This window comes from Sceloporus undulatus, chromosome 4 (assembly GCF_019175285.1).
Source record: "Sceloporus undulatus isolate JIND9_A2432 ecotype Alabama chromosome 4, SceUnd_v1.1, whole genome shotgun sequence".
NCBI lineage: Eukaryota > Metazoa > Chordata > Lepidosauria > Squamata > Phrynosomatidae > Sceloporus > Sceloporus undulatus.
The window spans coordinates 43,991,992-44,007,391 of NC_056525.1; the positions used below are offsets into that span (position 1 = coordinate 43,991,992).

The 15,400-nt window shown below is 40.6% G+C and overlaps 1 protein-coding gene across 1 annotated transcript in view; it reads right to left on the bottom strand.

Annotated features, from left to right (window-relative positions):
* Positions 1-15,400, bottom strand: part of MMP24 (matrix metallopeptidase 24) — a 28,691-nt gene that overhangs the window by 12,546 nt on the left and 745 nt on the right. The window contains 5 exon segments of the mRNA XM_042464274.1: positions 321-625; positions 7,723-7,814; positions 7,816-7,843; positions 11,177-11,261; positions 11,264-11,324. Of these exon segments, the coding sequence (XP_042320208.1) occupies positions 321-625; positions 7,723-7,814; positions 7,816-7,843; positions 11,177-11,261; positions 11,264-11,324 (571 nt within the window).

Sequence of the window (15,400 nt, forward strand, 5' to 3'; positions counted from 1 at the left end):
CAATGAATTTTTTTGTATAATTTCAACAAACTTCTATTTTATGTTATATGAATTCTTGTGCCAGATTTACTTTGTGAGGGAACACCTTTGTTCATTCCAGGGTGACTAATTTTAAGATAATTCTTTCACATGACAGGTTTAACTCCTAGTTTTGGGAAAAACAAAGTTTCTATCCTTCACTGGTATTAGCCATATTAGGACCAATTCTCAAAGGAAATTCCTTGAGAGGCGTGATGGCATTTCTTCTCTTCTGAAAACCTACTGCTGAATTAAAACTCATTTTAAAATTAGTGTTTTAAAAATCATACTTGAAATCTTACCATCATGGTTAGAATTTCCCAGTGTCCATGGCTCATCCGAATCAAAATGAGTATCACCTCCTATTCCTGGTCCAGGAAAATAAGCATGGGCTAGAAATCCACCCTCCCCGTCAAAAGGTGAGCTGTCACCATGAAAACCAGAAGCAAAAAATATCATTATATCTGCTTCTTTTCTGTCACTTTTAATTTCATGGTAAGGAACCTCTTCAAAGGTGAGTGGCGTAACCCTCTGCCAAACATCAAATGCTTGCCGGATAGCTTTCCTTGTATCAAGCTCGCCAACCTTGGGGGTGTAGTTGTGGACACTGTATGAAGAAGAAGAGGAGAAGGATCTTAGTCTTGGATATTGACAAGCTCCTTCCAGGTTTCTGGATAACACAATCAAAGAATTAAATTTCAAGCACTGTGATGTCTTTCAAGAGTGTTTAAGGTATACATTATCAGGTTTACAATTCTTTCCTCAAAATAATTAGGGCTTTACAACAGTTTATTAAAGAGCATGAAACACAGCATTCCATTTTGCCAACTAAACCCCTCCAGCAATGGCATAAAGAAAGATATTTTCCCTGGCAGTGAGACCACTGAGTAACCAATGTGAGTCTTGCCAGACCTAGCAAGTTTTGTTTGGCGCAACCTTTTGTGGCTTGCAGCTCATTTCATCACCTTCTGCTGGCTGATATTTATACACATTTACCGTATACTCTCTCTCTCTCTCTCTCTCTCTCTCTCTCTATATATATATATATATATATATATATATATGCTTTGATAGGAAGGGACTGTGGGGCAACACAAATAGGTACAAGAATTGATTATTATATTAACAGTGGTCATTTAAGAAACCATGGTTGGAAGGAGAGAAAGAAGCCGCACATGTTAAAAAAAATACTTTGTGACTGTTTGACCTCTTTTGAGTGGGGGACTCCAATCAGAAGGGCTATCAGGAACATAAAGGAAAATCATCTATTTCCGTCAATAACATCTCGATCCAGCCGGTCCAGGAAGCCCACAGTCTCGGTTTCATCTTCGACTCCTCTTTGTCATTTATCCCACAGATCCAGACTACAGCCAAAGTCTGTAGATTTTTTCTCTATAATATCGCCAAAATCCATCCATCTCTCTCAACTTCTACCGCAAAAACACTGGTCCATGCCCTAGTGGTCTCACGACTAGACTACTGTAACCTCCTCCTGGCAGGGCTTCCTCTCTCTCACCTCCACCCATTAATTTCTGTTCAGCATTCAGCTGCACGCATTATTTCACTCGCTCGCCGTTATGATCATGTCTCCCCTCTGTTGTCTTCCCTTCACTGGCTCCCTCTTCCTTTCCGCATCAGGTACAAACTTTTGCTACTCACCTTTAAAGCCCTGCATGGGCTGGCCCCTCTTTATTTAACTGATCTTCTCTCTCCCTACATCCCTACTCGCACTCTCCGCTCTGGTAGCCAAAATCTCCTCTCTCAACCCAGGATCTCCTCTGCCCCATCCCGGATCCATCCCTTCTCTCTAGCTGCCCCTCATTCCTGGAACCTTCTTCCTCTGCATGCACGGCTCATCACTTCCCTAACCAGCTTTAAAGCTGAGCTGAAAACCATATTGTTTAGGTAAGTGTTCTCAGGGAATTTGTGATTGTTATCTGGCTGTCTGACAATATTTCATGTGATATGATTTGTTTGATATTTGATGTTTTTAATCTGTTTTTCCTTTCTATATGGTAATTTTATCTATTCCTCTTTTAATTGTTATTATCTTAGAATGTACGCCTTGGGCAGGCTTTTATTTACTCCTAATTTTACCGACTTTGTACAGCGCTGTGTATAATTACAGCGCTATAGAAATAAAGTTTAATAATAATAATAATAATAATAATAATAATAATAATAATAATAATAGATTACAGTGATTATAGATCCTTATATGAAAACAGAAAAAAGAACAATCAGGATAGTTTGGAAAACAGTAAGAGAGAATTAGGTGAAAATAATGTATGTGACAGGAAAAGGAAATCGGGATATAAATGTTTTAATGGAACGTCTGATTCAGAGGAGGAGACACTGACATGAGAAAAAGAAACTTTGGTTGTATTTGGATGTCATGATAAACCATGGTTTATTGTGATGGGAATGAGCTTCCTATCACTAATCAAAAATGAAAATAAAAGCTAGCAACGTCTTTACTGAAGCTATGCTGCCTGGGGAGAAAGGAGAATATAAGCCCAAGGTTTCTTTTGGCTTGCTTCTATTACAATAAACCATGATTTATTGTGGCAAGGGAATGTAATCAATTAGCTAAATCCTAAGAATCAAATTCATACAAATTACTTCACATAATGTAGCTGTTGCCAAAATGACAGTTCATGTTAATTTGATTTTTTTCATCATAAATTATCTTTCAGACAGGCACATCTCTCCAGGATACAAACTAGAATTCTTTCTTTATGAATGTGCCATAAAAGAATCAATGGTTGCCCATTATTAATTAAGAGATTTAATCCATTTGACTCATCTTTAATATTTTTTTTCTAGATCACCAATGAAAATATAAGACAAAAGTTGTAATCACTATACCAGACACTAGAGGGAAGCATGACTACAGACTGTTAGAATTGCAGACATTTCTCCATCCTAGATACAATATAAGTCACTATACAAGCTGTTTGGGATGAAGAGATCGATAAATTGCTTCAAATAAATACACAAAACACACACAGTCTTATTGCCTAATATTTAATTTAGAAACTGGAAATGATCAACATACATCCCAATCCATAAAAAGGGGACATAAAAGACTGCAGCAACCACAAGTAAAATTTACGCTCCAAATTCTGCAGCACAGACTCCAATTGTATATGGAGAAAGAAATCCCAGAGTTGCAACTGGGGTTCAGAAAAGGAAGAGGCACTAGGGACCACACTGCAAACATACAATGGTTAATGGAGCATACCAAGGAATAGAAGAAAAAAATCAGCATGTGGTTTATAGACTATAGCAAAGCCTTTGACTGCATAGATCATGAAAATCTATGGAACACTCTTTATGGGATTGCTACATTTGATAGTCCTGATCAGAAACCTGTACTTAACACAAGAATCTATGGTTAGAACAGAATATGGAGAAGCAATGGATGGTTCCCATTTGGCAAAGGGGTCAGGCAATAAGCAATAATTTCAATGAGGGTGCGGTTTGTGGTTTGTTTGTGTTTTAAATACTGTGCGGTCTTCTCACAAAACAGTTTTCATAAGAAGAAATGACACTTTTCGCAGCAACTATTTTGCAGGCTTGGAGTCTGAAATATTTGTATCTCAAGTAAAAGTGTAATGTAACACAAACAACAAGAAGTACAAATGATCTCTCATTAAGAAAAAGACGGTACACAGAATGCATATTATCAGAAGCTCAATAAATTATCGACAGTAATCCCCTTTCCAGAAAACAATTGTCTAGTGCCTGTCCAGTTCTGTTCTGTACTAATCAGTTAATTATATCACAGACTCAAACCATTCTGTGTGTGGTGGTACAGTTTTCATTTTCCAAGAGAAGGATAAGGTTATTTTACATGCTATCATTACATCGTCAATTATTTCCATACTGAAAGTGTAACCAAATCTTTCAGATAGCTAAGTATACACTTGTCCCTCCATATTCACTATGATTAGGGGCACAAGACCCCATGAATATGGGAAAACTGCAAATAACAAAAACACCATGTTTTTACCTGTGAGGACACCTCTCTAGGAATCTCTAGGTCCTCCAGTGCAACTCTGACTGACAGACACTGGCCATAGAAATGCAATGGAGGAGCCACAAATGCCTAGTAGAGTGTTCTCTCTACGAATCTCTAGGCCTTTCAGTGCAACTTTTAGTTAAAGTTGACCGTAGAGTTGCACTGGAGGACCTAGATATTCCTAGAGATAACATATTAATAAAATCCATGAATAATCAAATCTGCAAATATCAAAGCCGCTAATATGGAGGGATGAACGTACACAGAAGAGCTTTAAGAATCCCAAAGCTCTCTCTATAACTTTTAAAACACCAGCAAAACAACAGATGCAGAGGCTGTATCTCTGGTCCATGCCCAGCACTCCATCTGCCCATCCAGTTTTTCTTCCATTCCACTATAACTAACAAGACTCAAAAAGGGAAGCAGCTACTGTATACTTGACTGCTCCCTGGGGCATTTCAGAGGGATCTAATAACCCCACATGTGTACTGGGCTCACAGAACAACCCTACAGGATCAGACCAGGGCTAAATACTTTGGGTTTTCATCTTAACTGCTAAACCTTGGGGATTAGTAGTACGACACATGTATTATCCTCCTCTTTCTCCTCCTCCTCCTTAATCTTCGAACCATATTCATACACACCTGTGATGTCTCTTTTTGCCCACCTTTTTATGAGCTGTAAAGCCACCAGTTCTATTCTTTCCTCACAGAAAAGCTGCTCTAACCTATTGATCATGTTGGTTGTCCTTTTCCCATTTCTCGAAACTTCAAATAAAGCAGTGCAAGGGGACTTGGTAATCACTTCTACCTTGCAGGTTTGGAATAAATTAAGAGAAAATAACTACCAAAGTTGCCTTTTGAGCTACATTTAGAAAGAGTAACATGTCAGACATTAGATCAAAAGTAGCAAAAATACAAGATTAAAGGGCTTTAAAAGGAGGAGAAAGAGGTCATGCAGTCTTTGCCAAGAAGTTGATCAAATGAGAGGGTCTCTTTCTCTTTTCTCTTCAGCTTTTACAAATTAGTCCCTTTGTAGGACAACATTGTCTGGGCAATCTGACTTGTTGGTACAAAAAAAAAAAAAGTAAAATACTTTCCAATAATACAGGGGAGAGCAGCATACCAAATCTGGGATGTGGCATAAGACTAGGACAATGAATATTCAACAGCCTATACTCTTTGTCTTCCCAATTTCAAAAAGCAGACAGAGACTAAAATGTTTTAATTAAGCTACAGGGAACTCTGACTCCATTCCCAAAGCATAGCTATTCTACTCTCCCTTTCAACTTCTATGCAACCTGGAAAATATTAAGATAAACCATATCTGAATGTCTGCCACAAGAGTCATCAGAGAAAAAGCACACCTATCAGAAGTAAAAGGAAAACAAGGAAGAGTAATAGAATATACATTGATAACATCTATATCACTTTAAAATTTGCTAGTTTATGAGCTAGACTGTTTGCTGGTCCAAGGGGCAATTCTAGCTCAACTGACAGCAAAACACACAAGACGCCCAAGTGGAGGGGGAAAAGCTACATCCCAAGGGATGATAGCTGCAGGATTCCACATGGGTGGATACCCCTTTCTGATTTCTCCTATCATTGAGGGTGTGATGAAGCGATCGCTCTCCCAGTGGGGAGTTGCTCCTCCTGTCCACATCCCCACAGTCCTGTAAGGCAATCCCCTCCACTGTCTGTGAGACCTACCAACATCCCAAATACCATATTCCTGGTCTTGAATGACAGGCATGCAATTTAGCCTCAGGACTGTACTCAAAGCCTTGCCAGCTTGATAGAGCCTGCCAGAGCTTACATTCCATGGACATAGCTTTCAAGGCTCTGTGGAAGTGATCTTAACAGTTTCCCAATTTAGTACCCAGAGTTTCTGCATACTTTTAACAATCCAAGGATCTTTCACCTGCATGCCAAAATGTCCTTTCATGCTGCAAACTCTGATCAAGGGGTAGCAAGGGGAAATGAGGTTCAGTGATGGGAGGAGCAAAGCAAAGTAACAAGAAAAATGTTCTCCCCTCTGATAATGTGTATCAACCTACACATTATGGCGATATAATTTATGAGTAAGTATGGGTTATTTGTAGTGTATACCTAGTCTACCTGGACTGCACCATTTTGTGGAATGTGCACAGGAATCTCCGAAGTAGCTAATGCAGGGATACACAGTTTGTATAACAGTCAGGCCTATGTTAGGAATTGACTGAATGAGTAAAGGCTACAACCACTCAGATTGGATTGGAATGGTCTGAATGAAAGTAGAGGTTGAGCATCACTAATCTGGAAATCCAAAATCCCCAAACCCACAGATGTTTGGTGCCAACAGCCCACTTCCACTTTTGAGGCAGTGGCAGTGGTCCTACCCATTCGTCTCTCACATCTTCAGTCTCTCTCTAGTCTCACATCTCATACAAAACACAAATAGTGAATGAACAAGATGCAAGGCTGGAGGGAGATGTGAGGCTGAAGAGTGATGCAAGGAACTGTAAAATGGCAGGAGGCATGGATTTGCACCAAGCACTATACTTGGATTCCTGACATTTCAAAGATCCTCAATCTATCTCTAGCCTTGCATCTCACACACAACCCTCGAAGAGAATGAACGAAATGCGAGGCTGGAAGAAAAGTGAGGATCTGTGAAACGGCAGGAGGCATGGGTTCACACCAAGCACTATGCTTGGATTCTTGCCAAATACAGGTATAGTCAGCCTTCCATATCCACAGATTCTTCATCCATGGATTGAAGCATCCACAGCTGGAAAATATTAGAAAAATATGTAAATTCCAAAAAGCAAAGTTTAGTTTTTCCATTTTATATAAGGCACATCATTTTACTATGCCATTGAATTTAATGGGACCTGAGCATCTATGGATTTTCTTATCCATGAGGTTCCTGGAACCCAATGCCGTGGATACCAAGAGCCCACTGTATTTCAAAATTCCCAAAAATCTGAAATATGGAACATTTTGGTTAAGGGATACTCAACCTTTAGTATGAATAAAATCACACATAGCAATGGGTAGAACCACAACTAGCTGGGTTTTTCTTTTCTTCCTATATTAAACACCAGTTTTGCCATTATCTAAGAAGATCAGAATCAGAATTGACAATAAATAAAGTTAAAATTAAAATCCAAGGTATTATGTCTCATTTATTTCTTTTCTTTTTAGTGTTTAGTACACACTCCTTTCAATGTATAATTTCCTTGGCAACCATAAGGATCAGATACTTTTAGAAAACCTGAAGGACGAGAACTTTAAAAACTCCATAATAATTTAAAAGCTTCTTGAAAATGCACAGGAATGTTTCATTACAAACCAGAAACTATATAGCCTTAAACGGCTATGTTTCTTGAAGGAGCATTTGCAAACAGTCATGATTAATGGTCAGAATCCCAACCCTTAAACTGGCCCATTTCAAAACAAGTTATTGCATCTATCCTGTCACACACATTTTGGCATAATAACTAGGGATGAGGCAAATTTCAGCAAGTGAGAGTAGAACACATTTAATCCAGGATTAAATTATCACAGATTACAGGAAAAAATATGCCAGAATGACCGAGGAAGTTACAAACTGATACCCAGACAGAAAGTGATATATAAATACACTATGAAATTTTAATGAAACTCAGTTGAATATCTGAACATAAACTGTTAAATTACCTGTATGTGATATGCTTCTGCTGCTCTCCATTTTGTCCAGTTAGTGCATATCGCTTATTCCTTCGTCTATGGCTTAGATGGGGATGATCAGAGAACACCACAGCGAGGCTTCTTCATCCACCTGGAAAGCAAAATACCCCTGTGAGTCTGGAAAAATAAGTTAAATGATATGGTCCTGAAGTATGCTGTCCTGTTCAGTAGTCAGCCAAGCATAATGAATGTTAACTGATGGGCCAATTAAGGTCAGCTAGAAACACAGGCCTCACTTACTTACTTAGAGGCTAAGATGAGTGTACTGCTGATAAAGACTGACAAATGGAATATGGAGACAGTTCTGCATTGGACCAGAGAAAGAAATTTGTTTTTAGAGCTGCCAACAAAACATACTCATGAGGATCTGGCTGTTGTTTTTGAAATGGATATGAGGTACTTAAAAGCAGTGTCACATATTAAATATATTCATCTTATCTGCTTAATCCGTTGGCATTTAAAACAAGTTGAAGGTACCATATCTGAGGGAGAGAGAAGGCTGGCCCAGACCATCAGGGGCTGGCCTGAAGACAGAGGCTCCTCCCTCCCAACTGTCATCGTTCGGCCTCTGGGGGGGAGAGAAGGCTGGCCCAGTACCATCAGGGGCTAGCCTGAAGACAGAGACTCCTCTCCTAACTGTCATCGTTCGGCCTCTGAGAGAGAGAGAAGGCTGGCCCAGTACCATCAGGGCTAGCCGAAGAAGGAGGCTCCTCCCTCCCTAACTGTCATCGTTCGCCTCTTAGGGAGAGAGAAGCTGGCCCCAGACAGCAGGCTAGCCGAAGACAGAGGCTCCTCCCTCCCTAACTGTCATCGTTCGGCCTCTTAGGGAGAGAGAAGGCTGGCCCAGTACCATCAGGGCTAGCCTGAAGACAGAGGCTCCTCCCTCCCTAACTGTCATCGTTCGACCTGAGGGAGAGAAGGCTGGCCCAGTACATCAGGGGCTAGCCTGAAGAAAGAGGCTCCTCCCTCCCTAACTGTCATCGTTCGGCCTCTGAGGGAGAGAGAAGGCTGGCCCAGTACCATCAGGGGCTAGCCTGAAAAAGAGGCTCCTCCCTCCCTAACTGTCATCGTTCGGCCTCTGAGGGAGAGAGAAGGCTGACCCAGTACCATCAGGGGCTAGCCTGAAGACACAGGCTCCTCCCTCCCTAACTGTCACGTTCGGCCTCTGAGGGAGAGAGAAGGCGGGCCCAGTACCATCAGGGGCTGGCCTGAAGAAGGAGGCTCCTCCCTCCCTAACTGTCATCGTTCGGCCTCTGAGGGAGAGAGAAGGCTGGCCCAGTACCATCAGGGGCTGGCCGAAGACAGAGGCTCCTCCCTCCCTAAGTCATCGTTCGGCTCTGGGGGAGAGAGAAGGCTGGCCCAGTACCTCAGGGGCTAGCCTGAAGACAGAGGCCCTCCTTCCCTAACTGTCATGTTCGGCCTCTGAGGAGAGAGAAGGCTGGCCCAGTACCATCAGGGGCTAGCCTGAAGACAGAGGCTCCTCCCTCCCTAACTGTCATCGTTCGGCCCTCTGAGGGAGAGAGAAGGCAGGCCCAGTACCATCAGGGGCTAGCCTGAAGACACAGGCTCCTCCTCCCTAACTGTCATCGTCGGCCTCTGAGGGAAGAGAAGGCTGGCCCAGTACCATCAGGGGCTGGCTGAAGAAGAGGCTCCTCCCTCCCTAACTGTCATCGTTCGGCCTCTGAGGGAGAGAGAAGGCTGGCCCAGTACCATCGAGGGCTGGCCTGAAGAAAGAGGCTCCTCCCTCCCTAACTGTCATGTTCGCCTCTGGGAGAGAGAAGGCTGGCCCAGTACCATCAGGGGCTAGCTGAAGACAGAGCTCCTCCCTCCCTAACTGTCATCATTCGGCCTCTGAGGAGAGAGAAGGCTGGCCCAGTACCATCAGGGGTGCCTGAAGACAGAGCTCCTCCCTCCCTAACGTCATCGTTCGGCCTCTGGGGGAGAGAGAAGGCTGGCCCAGTACCATCAGGGGCTGGCCTAAGACAGAGGCTCCTCCCTCCCTGTCATCGTTCGGCCTCTGGGGGAGAGAGAAGGTTGGCCCATACCATCAGGGGCTGGCCTGAAGACAGAGCTCCCCCTCCCTAACTGTCATCTTTCGGCCTCTGAGGGAGAGAGAAGGCTGGCCCAGTACTATCAGGGGCTGGCCTGAAGACGGAGGCTCCTCCTCCCTAACTGTCATCGGCCTCTGAGGGAGAGAGAAGGCTGGCCCAGTACCATCAGGGGCTAGCCTGGAAGAAAGAGGCTCCTCCCTCCCTAACTGCCCCGCCTGCCCCTTTCCACCTGGGCAGGAGCGGCCCAGAGAGACTCTTCCTTGCCTGCGTGGAGCGGTGTTTCTCCAGGGGAGAATGTTTAATCTGTACTGACGTATTTTCATTTGTTTTGTAAACCGCCGTGATAATAGGAATGGCGGTATATAAATAAATTTCAATCAATTTTCAAAATCCCAGAATTCTCTGGAAGTCCAATCAGACAGGGAAGAGAGGAGCATGAAATTATTGTACCTTAGTCAAAGACTTAGGATGCTTCCAGACACAGGCTTCCCAGCACCACCAATTAAAAGGCATTCTGCATCTATTCCACTTCTTCTCCTAAACTGATTTTTAATGCAGAAAAAAAAGAAGACGTGGGTATATAGGAAAAATATAGGAGGGGTCCCAATGCAAGGCAACAGTATTCCTGTAAAATTCTGTGTTTTGAGGAATGACAATTGCACAGTAAAAGTCTTGTCTAGAAGCATTCTTACTACCTTAGAATATAAATGCATTCAGAAATCAATATTACTTTATTCCATCTAGTTGAAATTAGGAACAGGAAAGGAGAAAAGGCTTTTCTGATAAGACTATGTGTAACAAATCAGTTAGGATTAGGCTTGGTTTATGTCAGATGTATTTAAAATGGTTTCAGTTCAGAGCAGTATACGTCTATGTATAAGATCTTAAAATTAATTTCTTAAAACCCGTTAAAACACCTCAAGTTGGTGACACTGTATTGGTGTTACATTCGTCTGTTTTTTGTTTCATAAGGCCTATATGAGCACAAAAACAACTTCTTAAACCAATTTAGTTAAACCAGTGCAAATCCCTGTGTGAATACTCTTATTTTGGATTTAACATGGATTATGCCTGTAACAGCCTGTTTCTAGCTAACTCTCTTTAGTGAGAGAATGGATTCCCTGGTTAGTGTCTGACACAGGAATACATAAACCCCAGGTGAATTTACAGAGGTCAACATTGGATTGACATGTTACAGAATCATAGAGTTGGAAGTGACCTCAAGGCTATCAAGCTCCACCACCTGCCATGCAGGAATACACAATCAAAACATTCCTGACAGATGTTCACACAAAAGATTGTTCACATAACAATAATCGATTAATTTATTTTTTGCAAATATCTGCTTTCAAATATTGCAACAATGCACTTACTCAATAGTGGTCTGGTCCAACACCCCGTTACTGGATACCATAAAACTGCTGCATAGTGTGATGCCTGCAGACTGCATAACTTTTCTGAGTGCAGAGAAGACATTCGGGTGTCAGAAGGAAGCAGATAACCATACGCTTTCAACCAGCTCTGAAAAATACAGTGACAAACAAAGGCAAATTTATAACATAACTTGATTTGACAATGCATAAATTAGAAATTAGGGTTATTATTTAAAGAACACATATGCTGTTAGTTTAAATTCTGAACTAAAGCAGTTTGCTTCATCTTACTGTAGTCATTCATTTACTTGATAAATCTGAACACTTGTTATTTTAAGGATTAGAGAAAAGCACAACATGAGCAAAACCTGATTACAATAAGTAGTGCTGGCCGGTAACTTCCCAGAGGTGGTTAAATTACCACGTGTGTGCAAATTTACTCTTTTGTCTGCCCACAGATCACAATGTACAGATCTCAATTTCAGCTTTACCTAATGATTTAATTTAACCATATGCCAAAACAGTTTGTTAGAAAGATTTACCAGACACAAACTCTTTCACACACTTGTATTCTGTCATGCCTATCATTTATAAACTACTTGGAGGGCTGTCCACAGGGTGTAATAGAAGTGCTGTGAACTAGGTTCTGTTCTGGTGAGAATCAAATTAGAAAGTAAACAAGGAGGAAACTAATTTAAATATGACCAATATCTTAATATTTAAGATAGTCTTAGAACCTATTCTCTTTGAATGACAGAAAACTTTGTTATATCAGGTCTGAGACTATTTGCTGTGCACTAGTTGTCCTACTTGGTATTCCTCTCACAGTTGCAGTCATTGCCCATTCTTGCTGCTTTGAAAGAAGGGTGTCAAGACATGGTTCTTCAAACTGTCCTTTTAACCCGTTCTTATGATTGTTATGCTGTTTGTAATTATTCTGATAATGGTGATAATTTTAATGGTTTTTACTTATTTTGTTTTTATTTGTTTATAATGTTGTTTCTCAGATGCCCTGAGAACTTTTTATAGTGGAAAGGTGAGTAAAAATGTAATAAATAAGTAAATGGCCTCACATATATATAAGGAAAGGATGAATTTCAGAATAAAATGGGCATATGGATGCCTGCACTGCTTTGAGTCCCAGTCTTGGGGAAAAGACAGGAAATAAATAAAATGGCTGCTAGATTATTAATAGAGTCAAATGGAATAATTCTACCACCCTGTGCACTACCTCCTATAAGTCTATCCCCAGAGATGTTCCTCTGTTCCTAGCTCATGGAAGTAAGGCACATAAATCAAAATGTTCCCAGAAAAGTTGTGAAAGCTTGTGATTCTAATTCCTCTTACTAGCATAATAAATAAATAATAAAAAATTTATTTATATACCGCCCTTCTTAGAATCAGGGTGGTGTACAGCAAATATACACAATACAGTAATACAACTATACAAAATTGGTTCAAAACAATTCAATAGAGAGAATAAAATGCATGCCGGCAAAACAGTGCTGACCAAAAAAAAAGGGGGGGGGAGGAAAGTATTCTGGGGCAGAGGTCAGGGGTAAGCCTGCTCGAATAAGTAGGTTTTTAGCCCCTTCTTAAATTGGGCTAGGGAGGTGGCTGAGCGGAGCTCGAAGGGCAGCGAGTTCCAGAGGTTGGGGGCCGAGATGGAGAAGGCCCTCCTAGAAGTGGACATATATTTCCCCTCTGGAACTGTTAACAATTGCATATCTCTCTTTGCTTTGTAAATTCACCCTATCCATTTCATGCCACTTTAACCTATACTTAGAACTTCAAAAGTTTGGACAAGAACACAACTAGAGGGATTAATAACAAATTGGTAATATAAAAGAAGTGGAACCTGCAAATAAAATAATGCAGTGCAGAATATTCCTGTTCAGGGTTAGCCATTTACTCTTCTGGGACACTCAACCACCACCATGCCAGACATACATGAAACAGTTGGCCAGAAATTGGTGAGCTTTGAATGCAGTCACATCTCACTGGGTTGGTTTTGGGTCCTGTCTCTTTATTTTTTTTTCTAAAGATTTATGGGATGTATTTTTGCAAACCTCAGATTTCCCCAAACTTGCTTATATCCTTCTCTATAGGTGGCATGGTTTTGGTTATACAAAGACCAGGAATAAGCATGTTATTAGTACATAGAAGTCTGCAAGGAATTTGTAAGTGGAACATTATAGCTGCCAGATAAATAGCTTAGAAGAAAAAGGCGAAATTAGATTGAAAGAATGTTAGTTCTTCCTAGAAAGTAAATCATAGAAAGCAACCTTAACAGGTATTACTACCTATATATTCCACAATAGGCTTCAACAGCATAATGCACATGGATCGTGCAAATTCTGATGGCAAGGCGTTTGCAGACCTGTCAAGTATTGAGCAGAGATCACAAGTTAAATAAATTCAATATATTTTCAAGGCAGTAGTGATGTTACAGAGTATGATATCAAGCAAATGCAACTCTACTGTTCAAATGACTCACACTATTGTAATCAAAATGGCCAAGATTACGACAGCCAAATGAAACATTACATTCATCACACTTTTAAAACTCTAAGAAAGGATCCATCAGAGGGAGGCATTTGGGCTTCAGTAAATGCCTTTTTTGTGGCCTGTGAAGCTCTTCAGAAAGTATATCTCACTAATTCAGATGGAGAGTGGAACAGGGACAGTGCTTAAATAGAATTTAGCCATCCCAGCAGACAATCAGTTATGTCTCTGCCCAAAGTCTCTTCCCATGCTTTTCTTTAACTCCAGCAGCCCAGTGCAGGAAGGCAGTACTGTATTCAAAACTATGACACAGTTAAGTAAGAAGGAGAACTATCATGAGTAAAAGACAAATTAACAGATAGAAAGATGGTTTTAAGTTTTTATATTTTCATCTACAGTCTATTCTGCCTGAGACTGTTGTTGCTACATGCTTCCAAGTCATTTTTGACTTATGACAATCCTAAGGGGAACCTATCACAGGGATTTCTTGGCAAGTTTCTTCAGACAGGGTTTGCCATTGCCATCCTTTGAGGCTGAGAGAGTGTGACTTGCCCAAAGTCATCCAGTGGGTTTTTATGCTTGAATGGGGAATCGAAACCTGATCTCCAGAGTTGTTGTCCAACATTCAAACCACTACGCCACTCTGGCTCTGCATGAGATTAGCCAAACAAAATTAAACATGTTTGAAAGGAAATTGGTGGTCCCAACTTAAAAATCTAAGAAGTGGCTTTCAGAAATGAATAATACAATTAAAAATAATGTGGAGTCTTTTCCAAACCTTAGACAAATGTTTATCATTCTCCAAAAGCCCATATTCCTGGTGTTTCTAGAATCTAGATTCTTACATTGGTAAAGTTAAGGCAAACCAATCTTACCAGTATATTTTCATAAACCTGGTTCCCCCTACTCAAAATTTACAATACTTTTTACATACTTCTGGATGGTTGTCTAAAAAAATTAGATTTGAGGACCTGCTTATAGAATATAAATTATTCAAACATAAAAAGCATGAGAAAATAGTAACAAAGAAAATATTCCCTAGACCCTTTCAATCTGATATACTCCACAAACTGGGAATGTTAAAATATTACGATACAACAGTATCTATGACTGATATAAATGAAATCTAGTAGAAGAATGTACTCAAATGAAATAGTAAAGGGGGGATATAACTGGATTTTGCACTGCAACCTTGCTTCAGAGTGATAAATGATAGCTGAGGCAGAGCATATCTTTTAGTAAACTTGTTTTCATACAAGAAACTGAGACAGATGGAATTTTATTTCCCCCCCGTGGAAGAAGAGGTCAAATAGTCAATTGCTAGTTTTCAAACAGTGGAGTTTTAATGCCTTCATATGGTATCTTAATTAACTTTTAGTTACCTCCATCAGTAACTAATGTCCTTCTTTCCTCCTTTTTATACTGTAAGAGACTAACATGACTACTTCTTTGAAAACTTCCAAAGCGGTTTTCCTTTCATCTATGCATATTTCTCAATTTCTATGGCCCCAGCCATCTTCTGAGCCCATAGAACAGCTAAGATCCTGTATGCTTGGCTCGGTGCTTTATTTGGTCACAGTGGAGTAATATGCATAGAATCATAGAATTGTAGAGTTGGAACTTGGAAGAGACCACAAAGGCCATCCAGTCCAACCCCCTGCCATGCAGGAAATCTCAATCAGAGCTTGAGGAACTCTCAATCAAACCAAACTGCATTTT